Here is a 26,951-nt window from a genome sequence, read left to right as displayed (position 1 = left end):
GGTCAGTCCATTACACACATACATTTTATAACTATAACTTTTGTTTATAACTAATTCCCAGGTATAAATCTAAAAATTAGAACTATTAGTTTATCTCTGCTACTGTGATCCACGCGCACCTTTTATGTATTAGGCGCTAAACGTTTTGTCCTCGTGCGCATGTCCCTTCAGTCAGAACTCAAGGGAAAAGTGGATACTGCTGTTACCTGAGGAAAACACTGCCTTGGCTGGATAAACATGAGCAAACTGACAGGTTAGATGTTGTTATATAAAGCTGAGATACAGGTAAATATAGTTGATACACCGGTTTAAAAATACTTAACATCACAAGAAGCCTTGCAGATAACTGTATAAATGGTAGCATCGATCTAACGGCTCTGTTGCATTACCTGCGAACTTAAAATAATAAAACGGTGATAATAATAACGCAGAAAAGACATTCACGTGGTAAATAATCACCAAAATACTATCGCTAATGAGGTAGCATTCTATGTCCATTTATTTTCGGAAAATAATTGGTGTTGAGCAAACGAAATACGAAGTTTTTAGCTAAAACGTTAAGCTAGCGTTAGCTAGATTTCAATTTGGCTAATGTTAGCACTAACAGTAGCAGCTCAATCTGGGCCGAGACAAACCCTCAACTGTACACAAAGTTCTAAGTTAACCTAAACTCTCCGAACTTTTGGCCATGTGGCTACTCAGGGTAACCCGAAGATAAGTTACATATGTATTGGCTTGGCACCTTTAGCTGGTTAATAAGACAATAATGAAAGGTAAGACAAGTTTTCTCTCATTTGACATCTCCTTCTCTTTCCATAACAGAATTCAATGTCGAGGACATGATTAATACCACACCACTGAAAGGAGGTAATAAAGTCAAAGATGCACAGACTACAAATGAAAGTAAACTTTAAAAATGAAAAGTAATAAGGCTGGTACATTTTCATGTCCTGCTCCAGCAGGTGGAGACACTCAGGAGCCCAAAGTTGAACAGCTGATGAACAAACTAAGGAGGCTTCAACAAGGTAGTGTTTGACTGACTTTTGACTTATTTCATTGAGCAAAAGGCTTCACATAGAACAAGGGTTGACTGCTCCCTAATGTTTAGTGTAGTTTTATTGTCATTTATTTGGAAAGTCACCAATCTGTAATTTTATTTAGAACACTGATATTAATGGGTACATTACTGTAAAACATTTCTACTTCAAAGTTTCGCTGTTAAGCATGTTTGCTTTGTGTTGTGTCGACCATTGACAGTCCTATGGTGTCGACACGGTATTCCAAAGAGTACAGGTGAAGCCAGAGAAGTAGCTGTCGGGTTCTTCCGTCTTCGTAATGAATCGCATTTGTGTCGCTCGTGTGTGGCGTTGTGGTGTGGTGCTTGGGCACATCGACGGTTAATGTATTATACAGTTGTAGTATTAGGCAGACTATTTATCTGGTCAACGAATTCCTCCAGCACTTAACATATATCTCGTGTCCTGTACAACCCAGCGCGAATTCCTGGCAGTAACTTAGCCATATTCGGATGTGAGAGATATATATCTTGACACTTTGGTTAGTCTTTGTTAAGTTCCACTTCCTCTTCCGCTTTTAAGTTGCGTTGACTTTATTCTTCAATTTCATCAAAAGCAGTCCAAAAACGACCACGTGAACCCCGTGTCGGATGTCCCGATGAGATAAACTGCCCGTACACGGTGAAAACAGTTCAACATAAAGGTCGCAGTTCGATTAAATTGTCTGGTGATGTGCACCAATAAGAAGCCTAGGTTTGCTGGCGATATGCAAATGAACACGCGTTTTCTTCTAGGTTTAACAGAAATGACAGCATATAGAACCAAAACCTTTACAAACCACATAATGAGGGTTTGAGTTTAAGATACACACGTCTAACTACATGAAACAAGTAAATGTTCAGCACGACCACATGAAGTCAAAACCATGAGTGAGACAGCCGTACGTAGAGATTATAACCGGTCTCAAGACAAGTACTTGGTATCGTCAGTAAGGTACATCCTTACCTGTTACTCCTAACAAGGAGTATCAGAACGTGATGAATGGAGATTCATGAGGTATGATTAATATCTCCACCTTGTAGGGAACAGCAACACCCTACAAGGTCCATTCTGACTTTTCTCTGTTAAAATGTAATAGATTAAAGCAGTTTGAGCAATTATGTGTTGATCAGTGTATATACTGTCTGATTAAAACTGATATTAGGCGTCATAAGTACTAGAAAGAGTTGTGTAAGTATTAATCAATGACATGCTATATCATCTTTCACAGAATATTAAGTGAATGCTGAACTACTCACAGTACAGCACATGGTTAAGTTACATTGTGTTTTTTTCAAGGTAAAAGAGTCCTGGAAGAAGAAATTAAGGAAATCAAATCTGTCAGTGACTCTTTGCAGAAGGAGCTGGCAACTTGTAAGACACAAAACCATCATTAATAATTTTCTTTGATCTACATACTGTAGACTTATTGTACTCACCATATGAACCTGTTACTGAGATGTTGTCAAAGATTTGCTAAATGTAGGCAGTATTTTTAGGCAACCATTTAGGTGTGTTTATTATGTACCAATAATAATTTGATTATTTAATATTATTACCAGCCATTTTGTTTCGTTTTTGCAGTACAAACTGAAGCTTACCAACTTGAGGGAATTCACAAAGAAAAAGAAGGTACTTGCTGGTTACAAACAATTTGACATGTATAGTTAATCACAGTTTGTTTGTTTTGATGCCATACACAGCTAAGTTTTTGGTCAACCATGTCTGGAAACAAGTTGTCATCTTTTGTAAATACGCAGGACAGTGAATATAAATAACCTGATGAGCTCTTTTGTTTCTGGTGTTTTTAGAGTTGAGCAGGAAGCTGCAGTTCCAGTGTGACGAGTCTGATCAGGACTTTTCCAGGTGAGCACCACACTAACCAGGTGAATATGATCATTGAATGTCTTCAGCTGTGAGAAGTGAGATTCAGTGTTTTGCTGAAGTCTGAACATGACCCACATTTTTCCTTCTCCTTGCTGTGAGACCTCAGTTGTGTGTTTATGATGTGTAACACTAGGTGGCAGTAATTTATCATAGCAGCATCTTATATATGATTTTTTTTCTCCTTGATAAAATGTTTGTGTCAAACCTTAACTGTACTTGAATTAGTCCTCTGCTGTTTTTTTCCCACTTCTTTCATAAGCTGTGTAAGTTATATGCATATGCATACATACAATATGTTGACACTTTTAAAATAAACATAGAGTGTGAACTTTTGTAAAGATTTCTTTCAGTGGTATATATTGACAAGAGTCACCTCCATCATTTCCAGTTGCTGTTTTCCTTTTAGAGCTATTGAGTGCATTGCATCTTAAGCATCCAGGATGTCAGCCATAGATTTATTTTTGGCAGAAAAGACACAGTTCCTTCAGTTCCTTTATTTAAATGTTTGACATCTCTGTGGCTCAGTGTTTTCTTTTTTCATTTTAAGCTTTTATGTTTATTTTTATTGTTTACTTAGTTCTATTTTATCTAATCCCCATATTCAAACATGTGACTTGCAGGCACATCCTCATACTTAATGCAGTACAGACTGCATTTAAGTTTTGTGAGATTGTTTATACTATACATGGCATTCTCAGGCAGTACATGGGTTCAGTCTGTTATGTAATTTTGTGTAGTGTTACAGGATCATCTGCATTGTAACATATTTGTTCCTATGGGCACATTACTTGGAGATGAACTCAGCTCATTGTTTACATTGTTTATGAGATCAAATGTCATAATATAAGGAGATGTAGGGTCTGAACAGCACATCATTGATGTGAAATGATAATCATATTAAATAAATCAAACCCTTGTGCCAGGTCTACTGAACACACTCTGAGGCTAGGTGAATTAATGGTACTATGGAGGTTATGACATTTATAAATTATTGGTACATTGCACTGGGTGATGGATTGTGTGTGTTTTGCAGGCAGTTAGAACAGAATAAGAAAAGTGAAGAACTGCTAGAACAGTACAGATGTCAAATCCAGGAATTCAAGCTTAAACACCGGAAGCTGAGGTACCTAGTAAAAGTGATGGTGATTTATGATGTTTTCAAGCAACACCCATCAAACAGCCTTGAAAATGCTATATCTATACCATTTTTTTCTGCAGGATGAAGTTTGAAAACCAACTCTATCAGCTGATAGAGCAGCACAAGAATCTACACTCTATCTTTGTACGTTTTTTCCTGTATTTATGTAATTCCTGATCAAAATGTGACTTGTTGATTTTGTTAATTAGTGTTGTCCTTTAAATTGTTATTCAGACTCCAGAGAGGCTCCCAGATGAAATAGAGAATGCTGAGAATATAAAAAGTCAGCTGCTATCAGCTGGTAAGTGCCCACTCAAAATGTATGCCCTTTCTTCTGTAAGCAAACATGCAGTCCAACATTTCCTTTTGTACATGCATGAATAAAGTGTTTCCTGACCCCTCTGATGTGGTCTTGCTCTGTGATTCTTGTAGAACAGCTGAAGCTGGCTCAGCTGCACCGAATCAACGAAGAGCTAGAAGACGTGAGGAAACAGAGGCAGTCGGCTGTAGAGACTCAGGAGCAGTAAAACTACATGTGCAGTGGTAGTTCTAGAGAATCAGAGGTAATAATCTTTTGTTTTATTCCCAGCTTGAGGCACTTTTTAACACTCCTCCCTTTTATCAGGTGAAAACCTTATAATGCTTCTGGGTTTCACCAGCCCAAGGGTTGTGCAATCCTGCCAAACCCGCACAGCGAAAAACAGAACTTCAGTTGACTTTGAAATGAGATGAAAATAACCAGAATTTTAGTCACAATTTGTTGATTTATACCAATGACATCCAGATGAGATGTTTGCCTGTCCTTCTGTATTTTTCTCTGAGTAGTTACTGCTTTTATATCAGCTGTTCTGTGAGGCATGGGCTTGTTTCTGTGACGCAGTTTATCGCAGAGTATATTTAAATTTGATGTATTTATGAAACTTTATATTCTGTGACTGGTGACTGGTGTTTTTCAGATAGGTGGATGCCAGTAGTAGTGTCATATATGGTACTATGTTCATTTTACTTGAATATTGTGTATTTAAACAATAGCAAGGTGTTCTTATATTTTATTAAATTACATTATAGAATATAGTTTTTAGTTGTTATGACACTGCTGTCAAAAGGATCTTATTGTATGTATCTTAAAGAACCTATAAATGAAAACAGTACAGGCATTCAGTACAATATACACACTTACTGTATACATGTACACACAGCCACATTCAGCTTCAGGTTTTAAAGCAATTTAATAAAACACTTTCTGCAGTATTCCAAATACAATGTAATACTATCTGAGGTTTAAAAAACACATTCACCCTGTGCAACTGATTTCCCCTAATTAATGCCAATTACTTTTTACAGCCAATACCAGACAACTTACATTAATCAAAAACGGACATAAGGCACGTTGATAGTACAGTCAGGGTTATCATAATTGCATTTGTTACTTATAATATCAACAAGCCCTTTTTAATATAAATATGTACAATATAAGCCTGCATAGAAAAGAGTATAACCCCTGAAGTTTGCGTATATCAATAGATCTTCCAATCTTTTAATGTGCTGTAAGAAAACATACTAAACATTAAATAGTTTGATGCCCAGTCGAGCTCTCTAACAGCCTGGGAACTGTACCATATAACAAAATCTTTGGTTTAATAGTGTTTACAGACAACAAAAGAGTTAGAAGTCCTGGCAGGGCGTAGTTCTCAGAAGTTAAATGCCTTATGTAAGGAGGCATGGCCCTGCTCCAGTACACAAAATGCACCTATCCTTTTACTTTTCCTTTTCGCAAGAAGTGATGACTAATCCACTAAGTCCAGTGGAAGCAACATATCTGAGTCATGTAAAAATTGGGGTTCAGGTGTACTTCAACTGTAAATTCTTAACATTTTTATTTATGCTGCATAACACAAAGACTAGTACACATATATGTATTTAACTCCCTTCCTCCAACCATGCAAGCTGTTAGGCCCCCTGTCTTGAATGGTTACTTGACATTTTCAACCCTGAGAAGTGGGTCCACGCCTTAATAGAAAGGTACATAACACTCTCTTGAGAGGGTGAAGTTCACTAGAGGCTCTACTTTCAATCAAAACTCTACTGCTACTGGCTCAACATTAGAATTACATATTATAAAACCAGTTTTTCTCACTTTCTGAATCAAATTTTTCCTAGCTTTGCCTACAATTTCACAGACTCACCCTTAAAATTTCACCCTTCATCAGCTCTCATTCTATTTATCTTCATATTGTCATCTTTTCTTTCTGGGCTCAGCTTTAATAGTCCCTCTCACTTTGGTAATGCCCCCAGTGGGTCATTGGCACATGGTGAATCCACAGCAACACTTTCTCCCATCCCATTTACACACACCTACATGCAGAAACATACAACACTGGTACTGTACATGTGCAGTCATTCACTGCCATGTTTTTTGCCTGGCGTGTATCTCGTTTCTTTCCGCTGGCTGCAACATGTACTGTCTTTCTCTTATCCTCTTAACTGCCTCAGTCACGTTCATACAAGCTCAGTTATAGGTAAACTGCCCTACCTCTTTCTGGTTGGTGAAACATCAGCCCATGCAGCCAGTATACAAGTAGTCACTCTGCTTTCTCTCACCATATAAGGTAGAAGTGGTACCAGGTCTTGGCAAATGGGCACATTCCAAACTCAATGACTTAAGTTTGTTTTCAGCATTTATATATTTATATATATTTAGTCTTTTCAAGTTTTATTACTTTGTGTGAAAATCCAGGAAAGGCTGCAGTGTTGAGCCACAGAGGTACTTTGATAGTGTTGTTGGCACACATGGACAATGGATCTTTTTGATCGTCTTGCATAAATAGTTTCCATTTAAAAGGTCGCTCCTCCATCTTTCGTTATCCCAGGCTATTCCCCATCTGTTAACAGAACAACAGAGATAACAATGAATGCAACAGAGTATGAACTCCCAGCCATTTTTGTCTGTCCTCTCCCTCCTCCTCTTCCTCAAAAAAAATCACTAAAAACTCATGTTTGTTCATATACATTTCAAAGACTTATTTCCATTTTCAAACTGAAATTATTAATTGAAAATCCAAAAGTTTCTGGATATTTAAACAAGATTTTAAACATATCTTGACTATTTTTATGGCTCAGAAAGTTGCGGAAATTGTTATCACATTTCATTCTTTAAATTATACATGCTCTACTTTTTATTACACTGCATTTGTTATATTTCTTTCTATGCTATCCATCTATGCTGTAAACATCATCCTTGCAGTGATAGACTACCTCAAAGCGGCTGTACACCTTCTTCTCCTTCCTCAGGCTCTCTATCCTCTTCAGCAATCCCTCCCGCTCCTGGACGTTACCCGTCGGTCGCAGAAACCGATTCTTTTTTATGGAGTTCCCCTTCTCCCCCTTCTCCCCGCCGTCACTGTCTCCTCCTGTTTCTTCTCGCTCCAGTCGGTTCTTCTGGCTGTTGGCTGAGATCTGCTCTAGAATGACTTTGGTGTCATCTCGTAGGTTGCTGCTGAACAAAACAGAGCTGCCTGGGGCCTGGTATCGGGATGGGCCTGACGTTGATGTCTTGTGATTGGCTGTAGTTTGTTCAGTAGTGGTAGAGCTTGTATCTTTAGCTGATGGACTCTGCTTTTTGCTTGAATCATCAGTGATTTCTTTGACTGTGCTCATGCCCTTGTCGTCTCCTGAAGATTTCTTTTCTTTATCCTTGGGCCCAAGGAAGCCCTTTAGCCGCTGAGTCTGCTTCTTTAAGAAGTCAAGTGTCTTACCCTCACCCTTTCCTTCACCGAGTGTGTTGATGGATGTATTAGATCCCATAATTTTCTGGAGTCCTTCCTTAGAGTCATCATGTGGCAGAGTTGAAGAACTCTGCGAGCGGCTCTTTTTCATTTCACTCTTCTCTGCATCTGTAGCGTCTGTGGTCAGAATCTCCTCGCCACAGGAGATGCGACGAGGATTCAGTCCTTTGAGCTTCAGCTGATCCCTCTTGAAGAGCTTAGGTGAAGGAAGAGGCTTCAAAGATTTTAATATATCCCTCTTTTGACCATCTGAGGCATTTTCCTCTTTATGAGGTTGAGATGTCTCAGAGTGCTTCAGGTAGCTCACAGGCTTGGTAGCGATTATTGGTGGTTTTGAAGAACTAAGTGAGGATCTGCGAGTGAGCTCTGCCAGTTTTGCAGAAATGTCTGGCTTCTTTGGTTCAGGTTCTGCTGAACTGACAGAGACAGTTGGGATACTTGGGATTGTTGTAGTGTCAAGAGCAGGTTTCTCAGAAAGGTCTGGCTTTTTTTCAGCAGGCTCTGGGGCTTTTTGCAATGACTCTGTATCCATTTTTGAGGCTTTTCTCTTGGCAGCCAGTTCTTTGAAATACTGGAGTCGACTGGCCGGGTCATTCATGTTCAGAGATGATGATGTTGTGACTTCAGGTTTTTCAACAGTTGTTGTCTTTATCTCCACGTCGATTTTCTTAGGTTCCTCTTTTGCTTTAGCCTCATCTCTCAATCGAATCTCCTTTTCCTCTCGCTGGCACTCTTTCTCCTTCTCTTTTTCTCCTTTCTCTTTTTCCTTTTCTTTCTCCTTATCTTTTTCCTCAGCTTTCTTTCTCCACTCAAAAGGCTCACGGGACAATGACCTCCTCTTTTCTAGAATCTGGGCCACAATTGAGGAAGTGCGCCCTGTGTCTAACTCCTCATCTTCTTCTGTCGCTGGTTTTAATCCCAGACTACTACTGTGTATCTCTGCCTTGGAAGATGAGAATATAAGCGAGGAACGGAGACGAGAGCTACGTTGAAGGAGAGGATTAATACGTGTGCGGAATGATTCATGTTTGGACAGGAGGAGATCTGGAGTGTCTTTTACCTCCTTATCCACACCTGCCTCCTTTGCTGCACACCTGTCTGGTTCTCTCTCCCTTTCCCTCTCCACCTCCCTCTCTTTCTTATTCAGTGCGAACGACTTAAAGTCACTGACAGAGTCTGTATTGCTGCTCTCAGGTAATTTGGGCTTTCCAAAGCGTGGTCTCAGGACATCTGGTCTGGGCTTTGGGGGAACATTAGGTGGGTCCTTTATTCCAAAGCGAGGAGCCAAAATTTCAGTAGCAGAAGGTTGCTGAGATGGTGGAGTATCTTCAAATGCATCAGGCCCCATAGGCTGAGGCAGACCCTCTTCTCCACCATCCTCACATGTGCTAAGATAGGAGTGGATTCTCCAACTCCTCAGGCCCTGCTTAACACTTGCATCTTGATCGTGCTCTTGATCAGATTGTTTGAGAAACTGTTTCTTCTCTGGTGGATGAGGCTGCGTGGGTGAGCTCTGGCAGGCATATGCCTGACCTATGGTTGGCCTCTTATGGGAGGAACCTCCTCCATATCTCCCAGCTAATGGGGGTGCCTGCTGCCCATCAGGTCCTCTCAAGTCCTCAGATGAAAAGTAGTCTCGGCCATAGTTTCCAGGAGGAGGTTCCAGATCTGAGCGAAAGCTTGAGTCTGAGTATTGGTCAATGGAGAGGTGTGGAGGATGACCTCGAAGTCTGTCGTAGTGTCCATGGCCAGAACCAGGCCCAGGCCCTTCACTGTAGTAGTGGCTAGTTTGGGTTTGCTCCCTGTAAAGAAAATACAGTGGTTCTTATTTGTTTGATCATAAATTCAGTTATGTGTAAAGACTTGTCACACAAGATGGTGACAGATGTGATGACTGAAAAATTCAGTCTCAAAATAGCTGTAACTGCTTAAAGGGTAACTACCTGTGTAAGTCTGTCTCGTCCAGATTATTCATGACTCTGTGCTTCATGTATTGTCTCGAAGATGTGTAGTTTTCCTGGGTTCCCTCTGCATAGCTGTGCCTCTTGAATGCACTGGAAGTCATCTCCATCTGCCTGGACACAATGGATCTACCCTGCTCCAGGAAGGACTGCTGCAGACGAAACTGTTGCTGGGAATACTTCCCAATTGTAATTCCAGCCCCAGGTTCAATGGTGTGACGAAATGGGTCGTTCCTCCGGAAAGGAAGTGCAAGATTACGATCAGAGTCTCCATAGGGAAAGGCAGAGGGAAGCTCAGGCTGCCTTCGGTAATTTATGGGGTTACGCAAAGACTGGGTCCTCTTCAAACCAAACTGGCTGCTTAAGTAACTGCTGGTGTTGCTGGTGTCAGATATAGCAAGTGCTCCATCTGAAGGGTCAATGACTAGAGGCTCTGACTGAGCAAACAGAATGCGAAACTCTTCATCAAAGGTGGCAACCAGCTCCCCGAGAAAGAGGTGGGCGATGCAACGGTGGATCTTCTCATAGGACCACATGAAACTATAAGAAAATAGGTTGCATTTACAAAATGAATAGTTTGTAAGTCTTTTAATTCTTCAATTGAATTAAATAAGCTTATAATTAATATAGTTAAATGACTCACCTGTAGTTCCCACTGAGTACAGCCCTGCAGTCAGCCAGCAGAAAACGATCTTTCACCTGTCCCTTAAATGACCTCCCTGTGCGGGAGTAATAGGTTATTCCTGCCACAGTCCTGACACGCATCATCTGTAAAAGCAAAAATTCAAACATGTTATGGACACATATAAGCCTTAGTGAAAATGTGTTACAACTAAATAAAAATGACAATTAAGGCCACAGGATAGTCAAGCGTTCGTCCAGTCTTTTGAGGAAATGTAATGAAAACTCACAGGAATTAAGTCCAAGTTGACTTTGCAGTTGATGACCATAGACACAAAGTGATGAGCTTCCTGCTCATCCAGTAGAATGTAAACAGGAACATGGCGTCCCGCTGCATCCAAGAGGTCAGCAAAAATGTCAACATCTGTGAACATGTCCATCACCACAGCAATAACCTGCAACAGAAGAGCAAACAAGAAAACCAGTCAGGGTTTGTTCAGTATAATAAGGTCTTTACTAGTCTGGCTTTAAAATCGTTTGTAGCCTAGTTTCTGTTGATTACCTGAACAGGTGATTTAAAATTGCAATACCTGAACATTTACATAATTTGAAGGAACTTTGGCAGTGATAGTTGTTTGTGTTTATCAGCAGAGAAGATAAAGCATAGAACATCATACTCTTAAAAAGGACAGTATGTAACACAGTATGTAGAGGTTTATGACACTATTGATGGGATTGCGTAAAGGTTTCTCCTGAAACTGTGAATATTAAGTAAGATTATAATTTATTCAGTAACATTATTAACACTGTTCACCGTAATGAAGTTAGCCTTCTCACAGGTGAACAGAGGTTAAGTCTGCATTTAAAAAGTACGTTTACTTCAGCTCTTGAATGAATAAAACCTACCAACAAAATAACTGAAACAAAATGTGTGTGTAACTACGCCCAGCATATCAGCACCACAATGTGGGTCAGTCCCTTCTAAATTTACATAACAAACATGGTATTGTAAAATGAGTGACTGCTCTCTCTCTTAGAACCTGTCTGCCCTCTGTGTGCACGTTGAAACATTTAACTTACTGCATGAGAGAGACACACTCCAATTTTGTTCAAAAGTGACAGATGAGCTCTCCAAGCACACAGACAGAGATGGAAGACAGATAGTGACATGACCCACCACCCCAACAGGTTTGACTGCTTATGACATTTGGCATTTACACTGTGCGTTAATTTTATTTTTAATTTAGCCAAAGGCTAGCCAGATGGAAATTCGTTCTGAAAGGGAGTGGTGGCAGAGCTGGCAGTGACAGATAAAAGTAAGATTAAACTAACAATGAGATAGCATAACACACTCATGCAATAGTCGCTGGCATCCTTTTATCTCAACTCTTTTCTTTTCATGAAGAGATAACACTTGATCTGTACAGTACATACTGATATGACAGAGAAAGAAGATATTGTAAGTAATAAATGGCATGTTAATTTCCTATACCGTGTGTTTCCCACCCATCCACTTGTAGATCAGACATGAGAAAGAGGAGTATGTGCCTCAGCACTAAAACATGTAGCGTATTTGTATTTGACCACATTGAATAAATGTGCATTTATACACGTGGAATCCTTTGATCTCATTCTCAGAAATACCTGTTGAAAGCAAACTGGATGTGCAAGTTTAACACATCTATCCCTTTTACTCACTTGACGTGCATTCTTGATGAGTCTCCTGGCCTGCTCCTTGATGCTTGGCATGTCTGGGTCAGAGGGGTTGACCAGAGTGGTGACCTCTGTGGGCCCAACAAAGCTGTGCTGAGGCAGTGGCCAGCCCAGGTCCAGCCCCGGGGCGGCCAGGTCAGACTGCACCGGCCAGTAGGTGTCTGAGGAGCCATCAACATCATGAACTCCTTCAAGATACGTAAGCTCTGGCATGCTGGAAGCGTGACTGGGCATCTGGATTGTGGACTTGATAAATTCAATTTCCGACTGTGCCAGGAAACTGACCACATCTGCGGTCTGAAGGAACTCATAGTAGCCCTAGTGTGACAGGAGAAACATACAAATTCATTACATCATAAAACCAATGTACACCTCATTTAAATGTATTTTACACCACAAAATCACACAAGCAAAAAACTGCAGTGTTACCTGTATGTCATTTTCTATCAGAGCATCAATAGCCAGACGGTACTCCTCACGGTAGTGTGGGGGCAGGTAGTTTGGGTCAAGGGGGTTATCACCAATCGATGAACTCTGAGATCGGTGCGCCATGGTTGGAGAGATGAGTGGGGTCAAAGGTGAAGGATCAGGGATGAGGAGAGGTGAGGGAGGAGGAATTTGAACCTGTGTAGAAAAATCAGATAGAAGGAAGTCAGTGCACAGAGAAATGAACCTGTCTGTACAGTCTGTTCTTGTAATTTAGAAAAATAGCACATTCTAGGTTTTGAAAAATCTCAGAGCAAAATTAATATCTTCCAAGTACACAAAACAATAACTTATTTTCATGTGTTTAAGTCACATTGCTTTTGTAGTTGCACATATTCTACACAATACACCACTCCTCTGTCCGTGATATACAATACTAATTTTTCAACTAAATATAGTGATGAGAGAAAGAAAGCTTTTATGTCAGGATACACAGGCAGACAGATTACCAGTGACCTCTTACACAAAGTGTCCATTGTTGCAGAGTCAAAGCCTAAGCAGTTACTTTAGTGAGTATACCTTTCATTAACACACCTTTACCGGCACACAATACCACATACTTATACTCCAGCAGATCTTAGCAGTTGTTGTGACAGATCTCAACAAGAATAATTTCTGTCATGTTTCTAAGTTCACAAGACAACTTAATACAGTCTAGGAAAGACAGGTGTAAAGTCTTCTATGAACTGATAATCACTAAGATGTCTTTTATGTATCCTGCTGAGAGGTTGATGGTTTGTTTTTTATTAACATCATTAATATAATACAAATACAAAACAGGAGTTGCACTATAAGCTAAAAATAAGTTTTTACAACATACAGTATGCCATCAAATATTTAAGTTGATGACACTGGACAATAATAAAAAACAGTTTTTCTGTTTCATTTAGTTGACGATTTTTAAAGTTAACTTAATTTTCATTTATGGCATCATACTCCATGCTTAATTGCAAGTTTAATGTAACACGAGAGCTGCATTCAGCAATGAAATATCCTGGTTGTGATAGCACCATTGATTAAACGAAATTCAATCTGGCTTGTGAGAAAACTGTACATAGGTAGGAACAAAGAAAAACAACAGGACGCAGAACGTACAATGGAAGGAAGACAGAGAAGTGAGAGAAAAAGGACGCGTAAGGGAGAGGTGGGAATGTCATTAAGAGGTGTATAGACAGGTTCTCTCATATCTCTGCTCAGTAAACTCGTCACACTGGTGCGTCACGCTTCAAGTTGCTGCTGAGACCTAATCCTGAAAAAAATCTGTCAGTCGTGGCAAGCAGATTGATTTAGGAGAACATGATGACCGGGCTATTAGTTATGTCATGACTTGAACTAACTTTAATTTGAGGTAGTGAAAGGACCATCATTACGTAACAAGTTGTGAATGTGTGATTAAGAAAGAAAGAGCGGAAAAGTTTAGGATTCACTTAGCTTATCAACAGACCTACAGGGCTGAGGGATGACCTCTCCAATACTGGGAGAAGAAATTCATGTGATCCTTTACCAACAGCCTACTACTCACAACTACTACTCCAAACCCAAAGGAGACACAAAGCCACAGTTAGAAAATGTAAATGAAAGAAAAATGGCAGGTGGAAAGCAAAGATAAAGAGAAGCAGCAAATCCTCACAAACAAGAGGCTGGAACTTGGCAAAGTTTGGCATTTTAGTCTAAAAAAATGCCTTAACCAATGTAGTTCCTACTCTAATAACTATAGCTGGTTCAGTCATCATTGTGCAGTTTATCTGCCTCCAAAAGACAAAGTAGATCACAATTGCTACTTCTAACATTTTCTCTGGCATTAGATGAAGGAAGGAATAAAGGTGGATGTGACAAAGGTCCCAGGCTCAATTCCAAACCACAACACAGCACAGATAGCCTTTGTGTTATGCACCATCAACTAAGGCAACCAGGATGCCCCCTCATTCATATTCAATGTGGTCCTGACAGCTGCACATTGGATGGGTCATCTGATGGGTTAACAAGATCTGGGTTAATATTCAAAATAGAGGTATTCAACTCTTGGCAAACCTCAGGGAATATACTTGGGTTTCTTCTACATGGCAGCATGTAGTCGAAACAGGATGTTTATGACTGTGTGGATACATCACCATGGAAATGCGCAGTCTTAAGAACTGTGGTTGACTGACAGCGTGAGTACATGATCTGGGTGTGTGTGTGTGTGTGTGTGTGTTTGTGTGTGTGTGGGGTCAGAGTGGGAGTGAGTGAGTAGGTGTTTTGTAAGGTGTACCTACTTTGAAAGTACATGTGACGTGTCTCCTGTAAGCTTCCATGCACACTTTGGCAATCGGTGGCGATAACAAAGGGCCCAAGTCCCAACCCGCAATCACTGGGAGAACCCGGTTTACTCAGAGGACTGGTGAGTCACAGAGTAGCCTGGCCTGGCCTAGCCTGGGGGATAACTTCCAACACGCTGCTCTGTGGTGATTCATCTGCTTGCAAAATGGCTGACATCCTGTTTCCTTTCTCATCTCTGGACATAGAAATTAGGCTTTTTGTGGTGTGCTGTTCCCCTTTCATGGTTCCATGGTGGGCAAGGAGGCATGTTGGGCACATATGCTGGTTGCATGGAATAATTTTACCCATGCCAAGTTTCTAATATGGAGGAATTACGAGTGCTCCCTCGTTTTGTTCTTGATTTTAAAGTAATCTAGCAGCCTGGGGCTTGATCTGTATACAAGTGAATTTTGCTGAGGCAGCAGTGAAGTGCATACCTGAGGACTTGTGTTAACAGTCAAACTGAGAGATGTGCACCTGCCTGTGCTCGTCATAATGTGTAAACCTCAGAAAAAAACACTGCGAGTGCCTTTCAAATTATGAAATGGTTAGTAATGCTGTCATTGTCTCACAGTTACCAAAAAACCTTAGAACCTTAGAAGACAGGGTGCAGTCCTAACCCTGAGATGAGTATGAGCTAAGTGGGTGACTCAAGAGCACAGTAGCACTAAACAGAGCCTTGGGGTGTCTTATTCACCCTCCTGACCTCTGGGTCTGTGCAGAAGGAAGCAACAGAAGAATGACACAATATAAGGAGCGTGACCGACTCTCTCCACCTCACCTGGCTGACAGGAAATTCAAACAAATACCACTGCTTTGTTTGTTGTTATAGCAACTGCAGTAAGCATCAAACTGTAGAAAGTGACACATGACGATGGAGATCTCGCTCTCTCTTTCTCTGTCTCAGTTCCTCCCTTAGCTCTAAAACTTTCCGTTGCCCACACAAGGGACGAGTCTGCTCTAAATGCACCATAAACAAAAGCCAGTTTGAAACACTAAACCACCACAGGACAGTCAGGCAGGCAGCAACCAACTGCAGCTTACTCCAGGCTGATAAACCCAAAATTAATATGTGCCCCAATGTTTGCTCGCTAGGCGTGCAAATGGCTCATTCTCAGCATTCCTGCATTGAACGCTGACATGAGAAGAGGGAGAGGATAGGCGAGGGAAGAGCTGAGGGAGGGAACATTTTTATGTCTCGACATGCGAATCAAGAGAATTAAGCCTGAGGAGACACAAACTATCAAGCACAAAACTAAAAAAAACTCTTGTTTTTCTCTCTATCTCTCTTTCCCACATATACGCACATGCATCTGAACACGCCTCACTAAACAAACACTATGATTGATCCGGCATACCTCTTCAGTTGGTTCATTTTGTACGATAATTTGCTGTGAATGCAGTGAAAGAAGAATACCTGAAAACAAGTTTGGAGGGATGAGCCAGAAATGCTCGTCAGGACCTTTCAGTGCCACTTATGTCAGATTAATGCACACAAACATAGATAGGAGGCAACCACGGAGCGCAACACGTCTCTCTGTATATCGTCACATCTCAGCGCAACTGTTGAATGCCACACAAAAGACAGGCTGAAGGTCAGGCGAATGTATGCTGCATGTGAGAACACAGCAGCACATATCCTCCCCCTGCACAGCAGCACTGCTAGAAAAACAGGTCTCCACCGAGGTCCTCGTCATTTGTTCCAAATGCCTTAATGTCTGCGGTCATCTTGAGTGGAAAACCCAACAATAAAGGCATAAAAATGTTTCTACATTGCTTCCCAATAGCACAGTATTGCTCATACATGAATTATACCACCTTTGCAAGCAAATACTGACCCACTGTAATGTATACAATGCAAACAAACTTATGAATGGGACGCAGCCTTGGCCATATGGCTGGTGTGACAAGATGAAACCTATAATAAGAAGCACACATCCACTGACGCACCACAAAATAGCTGGCACTCTGAAGTTTTTCCCTCAAATTATAACCACATGTTGGACTATTCCTGGGGAGTGAGTCACTGAATGAATCGAGGCAAAGCCTGTAAAGGTGAAGTTAAAATCAATACGCTGCTTGTTTGGGTCAAAACTGCAAACAAAATTGATGCGTGTCTGCAGTAAAGATATTATCAGAGCCTATAGGAGACCATAAGTCTATAGGATGACATGTGGTAGGTGTCATCCTTGCATAACAGACAAAGCTGTATGATTAAAAAGGCAGGAAATGTGTATGATCTCACCAATTATCCTTAAATTAGAGGGATCTCAAGTCAGTCCTAATGACAGTGCCATACAAAGCGTTGTGCAAACCGAGCCATTACACATGCTTGTAAAAGTGTCCCTGCCTTTTCAAGCATTATTTATCACCCACGGCTCCCTACAGTACAGAACAGACAAAGCTCTACACATTCTGAGACCATGTTACTTCTCCAAGTACTTGTTTTCCCCCTTTCTCTCTCTCTTCAGTGTCTTCAAAGGGCTGGAGACGAGAGAGTCTGTCTGAGCCAGCCAACACGGAGCTTTCTGTGTGCTTAGACTGTAATAACAATACTGTTCAGGTTTTGCAATGCACAGCAGCTACCTGGATGACTTCATCCACTACAAACTTCAAACGGTTGACAAAGAAAATAACATTCATTTCACTTTTTTAAATGCAGGAATAGAAAAGAATAGAAGAGACAAAGAATACAGGTAAAAGATGAGAAAACAGGACAGGACACAGTACAGCAGACACAATATAATAGAATAGAACAGGATATAATGAGGATGGTGGTTGTTAGAATAGATCAGGACAGGAGGCAATACATGGATAGAATAAAACAGGAAAGGACTCAATATCAAAGAATAGGATGTAACAGAATATCTGAATATCTCTGTCCCAGGTTTTCCACAGTTTTTCAGTCTTTATTTCCATTTCGTACCTCCTAACTTTGCTGCAGAACTTGCCTCCTCCTTTTTTTCCTTTTACCGACGGGTGTCGCTTTCTCCAGTGAAACCGCCGGTGTGCGTCTCTCCTTTCGTCCGTGCGTCACATTCCTCAGAGCGGGTAACAACTCCACCCAAACCCTCCCCCGGTGCGCAGCCCCTCAACCGCCAGCCGGTGAACACACAGTCGAGACGAGGCAGCTCGTACTCCAGCGCCCGGGTTGAGCGCTTCACTCGCGGCGTGTGAACCTCCGGAGCCGCCGCCACTACGGCACAGTACAGCGCGGTGAATGAGGAAGAAGCGGGGCGACTCCTGTAAGGCAGGGCTTTCCCACCGGTGTGACTCCTCCCTAACCCGTTGATCACTGGGAACACAAGACCATTGGAAGTTCACTCCCAGTGGCATATTTCAAAAGTGCTGGCCTTGATGTCATGGTTGCTAATTGGTGTTTTTTTTTTTTTTTTTTTTTTTTTTTTTTTATCTAGTCTTTGTCAAACAGAGGAGGAAGTTTCTCCAAATTTTTCCCCCCAAAACTTCCTCTTGGATGTGTCAGTTTGTGTCAGCCAGTCTTGTTCAAGTAAATCAGAGGTTATTTCACTCTCCTTGCACTGACTCTTTACACTGTTCTGTTTTGTCCTTGCACATTTTAATTTTTTCTTTGCGCTTATTTTGTCTCAGCAACATACATAATCATTTTGCACCTTACGTTGACTCTTGTGTTCATACTATTTAAATGTTAAATGTCAGCAAAATGTCATTCCTTCTATGCATTTGTCTTTTGATTGTCCTCTTGAGTGTTGAGTCTCTGGAAGATTAGCAGTCTCCAGCATCAGTTTAAAGCCGCACTTCATAGTTTATGAATGCAGAAATAACACAATCTTTCACTTACAAATGTAAAGCTGAATTCACATCAGTAAAACACACTATTTCTGCTTTTACAGTTGTAACTGGTCTGGTATGACCACCAGCTTACAGTGGCTAATACTAGCTCATTTTTAGCTAAATTCAGATAGATATTGCAGCATATGATTTTACTGTGATCAGTTTGCTTTATGACTCTTCAGACAGCGGCTCCTCTTCAGAAAAAGTTGCATGGGCTCTCTTTAAAGAATAACATAGTTTCTTTGGCGATCATGTTCCTGTCTGAAACATTGTGTAAATGAGTCACCTGTTGTTTTTCTCCATGGTAAAATACTCTTGCTGAATCAGTAGACACCCAACAGTTCCCCTTTCTGCTGTTTATGAAAGCTGTGTAAAGCCAGCCTCCACGCTTCAGGCTGCACCGCTCAGTTGCTCCTCCCTGAATATGGGCTGGATTTGGGAAGCCTGTCGCTAATCGCCATGCAGACATAGTGCAGGTAAAGTGCTAAGTGCATGAAGTGCTTGAATTATATTAAGCAGTGTTTGCAGGTGATACTGAATTTCGCAGATTGATTCACTCTCTTTCTTTGCATCTTTGTTTATTTACTTCTCTTTTTCACTCTCAGTCTCCACTATGTGTCAATCACTTGCACACAAATATGCCAGTAATCGTGACATGAACACAAGATTTACACAGGGAAAAGTATACACCAGTGTATGTGTGCTTTCTTTAGGCCGTCCTCAGTCCTGGAACGTGTCCATCAGACAGAACACACCTTGTTTCATGGCCCTCTGATAGCAACACGCACACACTTATGCGTATGACTGTGTGTTCAGTCCTGCTCCTGAGGGTGTGCCTCCTGTTTGAATGTCTGCCTGAGCACCCATGTCCTACAAAGTTGTTAGACACTCACTCACACACAGGAGCCATATTTCTGAGATCTCTCTGTGCCTCCTTACTCCTTTCCTATTCATGCAAATGTGCAACTCTCAGTGTGACAGAGATATGAAATGAGAGTTGCGTGTTTGCATACAGTTGTGTGAGTGTCACAAATAGACTCTGACAGAGTGATGGAAAAAAAACAGAATACTTTGTGTGTTTGTGTGTTAAATGATATCTGATGAACGCAGCATGAGTGCCAACAGAGAAAGTCTGCTGACATGAACGAGCTCAGATAACAAACACTAGCAGGTATACAGACTCTGAAATGCAGGGTGCGGCCGCTCCAAGGAATGTGCTCAAGGCATCTTACCACACCCAACCTCTTTTTCCCTCCCTCCCTCCCCTTATACCCCCTCTCCCCCCTCTGGCTCGGCCTCTCTCTCCCCATCCTCCTCCCTCTCTGAGTCACCTGGCAGCCACTGAACAGGTGTACAGGTCCAGGCAGAACCTAGGCAGAAGCGAAATCCTGGCCTGCACCTCGGTATGCCTGGCTGAGGAGTCTGTCTTATCTGAACTCTTTTTGAATTCAAACAAGCTTTATTGATATGGCTGTTGGAGTTCAATATTGACAATGCAGATTTATACATGTAGAGCTCAAACTGTAGAGATATGTAGAAAGGACGTGCACCAAGGTGTTGGGCATCCAGAAAATCCTCAGTGCTCCTTGTCAGATTCTCCAAGTCTCTGTAACTGAACGCCATTTTCCTAAAGATATTTTCTCATTTTGTGTTTTGATAAAGGTTGTGTAGAACACTATCTAACACTGTGGTCCAGAATCTCCCATAAATGTTTAATTATTGGTTGAATTATGAAGAACGCAAAGGCCATAATATGTCTGTTAAATAATCGCCCTGTCACTTTGTTTCTGATGAAAACCTGATTTTAGATATGACACAGGTTAGACTGGATGATCTCCACGTTGCCCGTAAGGAAAGAGGAGGAGTTGAAGATGCTACTTTAATTCTGTTAAATCTTATTTTGAGACATCTTGAAGCAAACAAAAAGCATGCAAGACTGCTCTTCATAGATTTCTCTTCATTGGATACAACCCCACATCCCTGCATATAGGCTGTTGTTAAAATAGAACTTGGATTTTAACACTGTTTGTTGGTTAATTGATTTCTTTAATAAACAGGGAAATGAATGGTTGTCTGTTATCTTCCACAGAGTTCCCTCAGGGCTGCGTCCTTCCTGCTTTTGTTTGTCTTGTACACTAATGCTTGTCAGATTAATTATAAAAACAGATATGTTTCTGAGTATGCGGATGACTCTTACATGGTCATCCTTCCGTCATGATCCAGTTGTAGAAGAATTTGTTGGTTGGTGTGAACTGTCCTTCTCACAACTGAGACCAAAGAGGTGTTTATTGACTTTTGAAGGAGACCCACTTCTCCCGCCCGATATTATTTAATGGGAAGCCAGCAGTACAATGATACAACAATGATAAACTTACCTTTGATTTCAACGCTAGTTTTCATTCATTCATAAAAAAAATCAAATCAGGAGAGGAAGCTGAGTCTCTGTTGAACATGTTCTATGCTGCTTTTATTGAATCAGTTTTAACATTTGCTGTGAGTTGTTGTTGGTTTGGTAATCTCAGTGTGAAAAGCAAAAACTTGTGGAGAAAAATTGTGAATATGAAAAAGCTAAACTTAAATGATATTTGCCATGAGTCAGAGCCACACAGGAAGCTCAGGTCGTGTTATTGGACTCCCAGCACCCTCTATATTGTGAGTTTAATTTGCTTCCATTGATGCTGAGTTTTTACCTTCCTTAGAGGTGCAACAAATACAAACATACATCTTTCATTCCTTCAGCTTTTGGGTTTTTTAAACAAAAAAATGATTGGCAAACGTCAAAGTCAAGACTGAACTTTTATGTTGACTTAATAGTTTTAAGTCTAATGCTGATGTTATATACACCCCGTTGCCAAATCATCAAGCGGCTCAGTGGATCAGGAATCAGAAAACACCAGCAGTTTTCAGGCCAGTTTCATTTCATTTATATTTCAGGCAACATGCTGAGGATGCTTTTATTTGTATTTTAACACTATTTGTGGAACTCTTCCTTCACCTGAATTTACCTGGTGCGTGTCCGTAACAGATGCAGCTTTTGCTCCAGGGTAGATTTAATCACTGTTTGCATGAATCAATAGAAATTTGCTTCAGTGCTGTAGAAAGGCAACACAAAGGTTACTCTGTGAGTGCGCTCTTGTCTTGTCTCTCTCTTTCTTTCTGTCTGAAGCCTGCATCTCTGTGGCCCTGTGAGCTTACCCAGCATGCTTTTCTCACGCTGTAATGTCACACCTGAGTATAAGGTGACTCTCTGGAGCCTCGGGCTTTGAGGTCATCTTTACACCACTGTGCTGGGAGGAAAGGTGCACACACGCTCAGTTTAACACTACACAGCAACTGGGTGGCTATGTGTGTGTCGCTCCGTGTTTTAGTTGTCGATGAGACGACACTACACTCTCATTACCACCTGACATATAATGATATTTCGTTTCACGTCGTGTGCAGGTCCTTTTTTCCATTGTGTGTGTGTGTGTGTGTGTGTGTGTGTGTGGTGTGTGTGTGTGTGTGTGTGTGTGTGTGTGTGTGTGTGAACTAACTAAGATACCTGATTATATAATTATTTTGTCATGAGAGATAACATAATCAATCACTGTCAGGTACTTCTAAATGAGATTTGTCTTATGAGCCAACAAACCTGCATGTCTTATCAAATGTGGGTGTGCACGCATGTGTGTGTGTGTGTGTGTGTGTGTGTGTGTGTGTGTGTCTGCTTTGACCACAGCTCCACACCTTGTCAGGAGACTCTGACAAGCATTACAATCAGTTTTTAGTACTGGGTGGAGCATAACTATGAACCGTGAACAGCTCAAGTAGAAGGAAAGTCCCCATAGTGTGTGAAAGGTTTGTCATTTTACAGCGTCATTACATACCTGTGACAGGTGTTGTCATTACCAATCTATTATTGCCACTCGTGAAATGACGATAATGATTATTCAGGAAACACCATGCATAACTTTACAGACAGGATCCAAGTCTGAATAAACAAGGGTCTGATGATCAAACCAGCCTGACACCATCACACTGTTCATAGATTATTGTTACTTACTGTTAATACCACTAATCAATAATAACTGAATCTTGAAACAGCAGACAACCAATATTTCAAGAGCACATGAACACATTTGCTAATTTCAGGAATACTTTCCATTTAAACAACTGAAAGAAATCCTCGTTTCAGAATTATAGGTTGTCATATATCACAAAGGACCTTGTTAAGGCTTGGTCTTTACCTTTGGACTTAAGCTTTATTTGAAACTGAACCAGACAGGATGGCTCTGCTTGAGTACCTCATCAAATACTCCTGGTTGTTACAGGAGGTTCAAATGTCCATAATGTGCTTGAGGTTAAAACCATGTGTAGTTCTTGGGTGATTAATGATGTCCTAAAACAGGTAAAACGTGTGTGAAAAGTGCTTTGGACTTACAAAAAGAGAAGAAAGGGGGAAATAGCTTCTTTCAAATTCAACTGAAAGTCTCAGTTTAGTGTTCACACCAACAACTCTCTGGATTTCATTTTCCAAGAATTTTAGATGTGGGCTATAGACAAACAGGTGGACAGGGCTGATAGAGGCAAAAACATGCAGCAATGCAGCGATGGATATCAGTCACTAAACACAACAGGCTAACAAAGTAGTTAAAACACTGGTCAAGAGGAGTGTGTTTAAAAATTCTAGGCAGGATATGGCTTTATTATTTCAACATGATCTCTGTTTGTGTTCACCCAGTTGCCAGTGCATCTAATTAAAACAAATCCAACATCCCTGTAATAAATCCAACCTTCATGGAAGTCATAATGTTCGGTTTTGTTGTTCTAGAGAAGCATCAACTGAAAGGTCATAATGGAGGACTTCATTTGCTGATGAATACTGACAGGTGTTTTGAACATTTTGCCCACTCCCTTTAGTGAGGGCGAGGGTAACGATTATACACAGCTCTCTGTATAACACAGTGCAGTTTGACAGCACCACAAACTGCAGCTTCCTGCATATTTATATAATGCTGCAGTTACATATATCTGGGCGTACAAAAATACACAGTGTATGTGAGATTAGTAAAACTTTAACTTGATTGTATTGTTGGCTTCTCTTTCTTTTCAGGTAACCAGTAACTAATTTATCATCAGTGACACTATATTAAACTAAAGTATTCTTCATTGTTTTTTCTGACACAACAAAACTAGTCATCTGGGCTTTAGGGATAAATTAAAGATCACATTGTTTTACGTGTGTGATATAGCTCTGGCATTACTTCACCTGAGGGGATTGGGCGTATTTCTATAGGTGAAAACTCCTATGACACTTGTGCAATTGTGAACTTCATGCGTTTTGGCAGATGTGTCATTCTGATATATCTCATCAGGTCATCAGGGAGAAAATAATATTCCAAGAGTGGAAATTTAATTCATGGAAAACGAAACTATGGCTTGTTGGAAATCCCAAGATTCCTTAAAATACACGTTTCCATTGTGTTAATCTGTGTTTTACTTCAGTTTTTGTCTGTATGCAGCTGTCTTATACTGCCCTCTACTGGACAGAACTGAACAGGACTGGAGTTTGTTCTGGCTGAAATTCACTTGCATCACAAAGATTTTTCTGTAAATGAAACAAAAACTGCATCAGTAAATACAATGCACAGATAAGCCCGTCTCATGATTATGCAAGAATGTCAACAGGAAAACAGGAAATGTGGTGAGGAAAATAAGAAAGGGTGCTTGGAGAAAATATTACAATGTATTGCATTTGTTTTTACATGTTTATTTTATTTATTTATTTTTCTTTATTGTCAAATTTTCCCTAGCTTATGAAGTTAGGGGGTTTCATATATATATTGTAACGCCTGCTGAACTAATTCTCTGCAGGCAACCACAAGTAATTAATAAAGACAGTGGTTAAATATGGACATTAAAATAATAAGGTGAAACATATCCTTACGTGGAAAGCACCTTGTTTGTGTTAGAGGTGTATACTAATGATGTTGCGTCTGTTTTGCATCACACGGTGCACAAAGGACTGGAAAGCGAAACCGTGATGTTAAGTTTCGTTTTCCAGACTATCAGCTGTTCTGACACATCATAAATACAGGCTGCCTGCAGAGAGGCATTCAGAGGAGACATTCAGAAGAGACAACATCGTTTCATCTCAGCGCTTCACCTTTAAAAATCCGACCAACCTGCACCATGAGCAGATCTACAGGTAACACAATACTTTTTTTTTTTTTTTTTTTTTCCTTGTGCGTTAATATGCTTTTTAGTTTGGTGCATTGCAGCATTTGTTTTTGGCCTTTTTGCTGCCATTGCTGCAACGTTTCCAGCGTTTATAATCGGCCTCGTTTACAGCGTTTCTTACATTTTCATGTTAAGTTTTAGTTAAGATAGAAGAAGGGTGTGGCACTAATTTCCAAACGGCAAACCTGTCAACAACATATTAGGTTGGCCTCGGAATTTTTTGAAACTTCCTTTCATTTCCTTGTACATGCCGAGAGTTGGGTTATTAACCACAGGAAGAGCAGAGTCTGCAATTTTTTGCTTCGTGTTCACTAACACAGAGATCTATATTTTATTGACTACAAAGCCACCTTAGATCTTTTTTCCTCAAACTTTTTTTTCTTTCACACTTGTGCAGACTGGGTTCCCGCTTTATGGCTGGAGACTTTTGATGAGCTGCTGTGTGATGACAACGAGCTCGACTATGGAGACCAGTGGACTCTCAACTTTAACTACAGTCAGTCAGACAAAGTCACCAAGGAGGAGAGGAAGAAAGGCTGGAAGGTCTACTGCCACTGTGCTTATGGAAAGTATGTATCTGTCTATATTTTCAGAGTGTCGAGATAAATGACCTCAAACAGTAATATTCAGATTGTCAGATGGTGAAAAAAAAGAAAAGAAAAGAAAAGCCAATTGGTTTTTCTAACAACAGCAATAACAGTAGCGGCTGAGCAAACAGATTTTGTTGATATGTTTTCTCAAACACTGCCTCATTCCTTTTACAACTTCATGTAGGTCATATGACGAAATGAGCAGTGATAAAACAATGTCATTCTGTGGAAAAGCTTCACCCTGATTAAAGAATGCAACCGCACGTTGTCATGTTTATGGTGACTCACAGGAGGATTATGGGAGGATTGACTTCATTTTGCAAACATTCATAAGCTGCAGGGATAGCTGTAGACCTGAGAATACCTCTGGGCCTCCCTCTCATGAATTGTCTTCTCATTTCCCTGCAGTTTTCAGTGTGCATCCTGCTCCAAGACCTGGCCGTCAGCACGGGTGGTGGTGTTGTTCCGTTACCGGCTACAGCGTGGCCGTGGCCGGGGGACAGTGATCATGCGGCCCTTTGGTCAGACCTGCCGCCGTTGCCAAGACGACATGTTTGAACTCCCTGGTTTTTCCAAGAAGGAAGTGGAAGAGGCCTTGCTCCGGCTGATCAGCAAAATCCGGAAGAACTGCTACGGGGAGTATGACGACGACGACGACGATGGCGGCTCATCAGCCTGCTCTACCAAAGTGTGGACCAAACCCCATGAGAAGACCCTGTGTGAGGCCTGCCGCATGGGCATTTGCTGTCAGGATGAGGACTAGAAGTGTGTGTGTGTGTGTGTGTGTGGTGTGTGTGTGTGTGTGTGTGTGTGTGTGTGTGTGTTTGTGTGTGTGAGTGTGACAGTGTTGTTTGCTGGTTTGCAGAATTCCACACGTTCTTTATTGCTAATATTTTGTAGTTGTCTAATTACGGTTATCTGTGTTTTATTATGTTAACGGTGTTTTATCACAGCAATACACAATCAGGACCAATAATCATTACAGAAAAATATTAATATGTATGTTTTTGTATTTTGTGGCTTTAATAAAGTTAAGATCTGTTCCACGTTTTGTTTTTGGGGTATGATTATTTCATGATTTTGGGTATGAGTATTGTGAAGTGGTAAACAAGTACTTTTACTCAACTAATGTACTTATTGAACTTATTAATTCAGTTTTATGCTACTTTATACTTCTACTCCTCAACAGTTCAATATTGTTATTTTTACTCTTCTGCATTTATTTGATAGCTGTAGTTACCAGTTTCTTTGCAGATAAAGATTTCAGATGCAAAACAAAAGATTGGTTTATTGAATATATGGGAGTTAAAGATTAATCTACACCTTGGCCAGACAAAATATTAACATGCTAGTTATATATTCATAAATCAGAATTAACAATCCAG

The 26,951-nt window shown here is 40.7% G+C and overlaps 3 protein-coding genes and 1 non-coding gene across 11 annotated transcripts; 3 read left to right on the top strand and 1 right to left on the bottom strand.

Annotated features, from left to right (window-relative positions):
- Nucleotides 1-134: 134 nt before the first annotated feature.
- Nucleotides 135-24,943, top strand: si:ch211-199g17.9 (uncharacterized protein LOC108180085 homolog). 7 transcript variants are annotated; one of them, XM_051066750.1, is made up of 11 exons: nucleotides 135-253; nucleotides 823-867; nucleotides 960-1,025; nucleotides 2,355-2,429; nucleotides 2,640-2,687; nucleotides 2,867-2,921; nucleotides 3,976-4,065; nucleotides 4,161-4,224; nucleotides 4,315-4,381; nucleotides 4,518-4,643; nucleotides 24,834-24,943. In XM_051066750.1, the coding sequence occupies exons 1-10, from the start codon at nucleotides 238-240 to the stop codon at nucleotides 4,625-4,627; spliced, it is 636 nt and encodes a 211-aa protein (XP_050922707.1). In that variant the 5' UTR covers nucleotides 135-237; the 3' UTR covers nucleotides 4,628-4,643; nucleotides 24,834-24,943. The 7 variants fall into 7 exon arrangements, with proteins under 7 accessions (XP_050922707.1, XP_050922705.1, XP_050922712.1 ...); XM_051066748.1 differs by having other exon boundaries at nucleotides 24,801-24,938; XM_051066761.1 differs by having other exon boundaries at nucleotides 138-253; nucleotides 4,513-4,643.
- LOC127142327 (U8 small nucleolar RNA) lies at nucleotides 1,999-2,131 on the top strand. The gene has a single exon (XR_007812913.1). It is a non-coding gene; the product is annotated as a U8 small nucleolar RNA (small nucleolar RNA).
- Nucleotides 5,291-18,254, bottom strand: fam83hb (family with sequence similarity 83 member Hb). 2 transcript variants are annotated; one of them, XM_018697997.2, is made up of 8 exons: nucleotides 17,896-18,254; nucleotides 12,590-12,784; nucleotides 12,146-12,478; nucleotides 10,738-10,902; nucleotides 10,470-10,594; nucleotides 9,809-10,366; nucleotides 7,336-9,667; nucleotides 5,291-6,962 (listed from the first exon to the last, which is right to left on the bottom strand). In XM_018697997.2, the coding sequence occupies exons 2-8, from the start codon at nucleotides 12,710-12,712 to the stop codon at nucleotides 6,942-6,944; spliced, it is 3,657 nt and encodes a 1,218-aa protein (XP_018553513.1). In that variant the 5' UTR covers nucleotides 12,713-12,784; nucleotides 17,896-18,254; the 3' UTR covers nucleotides 5,291-6,941. The 2 variants fall into 2 exon arrangements, with proteins under 2 accessions (XP_018553513.1, XP_018553512.1); XM_018697996.2 differs by having other exon boundaries at nucleotides 17,871-18,253.
- On the top strand, nucleotides 24,840-26,612 carry LOC108898125 (receptor-transporting protein 3). The gene is made up of 3 exons (XM_018697998.2): nucleotides 24,840-24,944; nucleotides 25,374-25,545; nucleotides 25,975-26,612. Exons 1-3 carry the CDS (start codon nucleotides 24,929-24,931, stop codon nucleotides 26,327-26,329), a joined length of 543 nt encoding a protein of 180 aa, XP_018553514.1. The 5' UTR covers nucleotides 24,840-24,928; the 3' UTR covers nucleotides 26,330-26,612.
- Nucleotides 26,613-26,951: the final 339 nt, after the last annotated feature.

Source organism: Lates calcarifer, linkage group LG3 (assembly GCF_001640805.2).
Source record: "Lates calcarifer isolate ASB-BC8 linkage group LG3, TLL_Latcal_v3, whole genome shotgun sequence".
NCBI classification, from domain to species: domain Eukaryota; kingdom Metazoa; phylum Chordata; class Actinopteri; family Centropomidae; genus Lates; species Lates calcarifer.
Note: the sequence above shows the minus strand (reverse complement) of the source record. Positions and strands in the feature narration are given on the sequence as shown.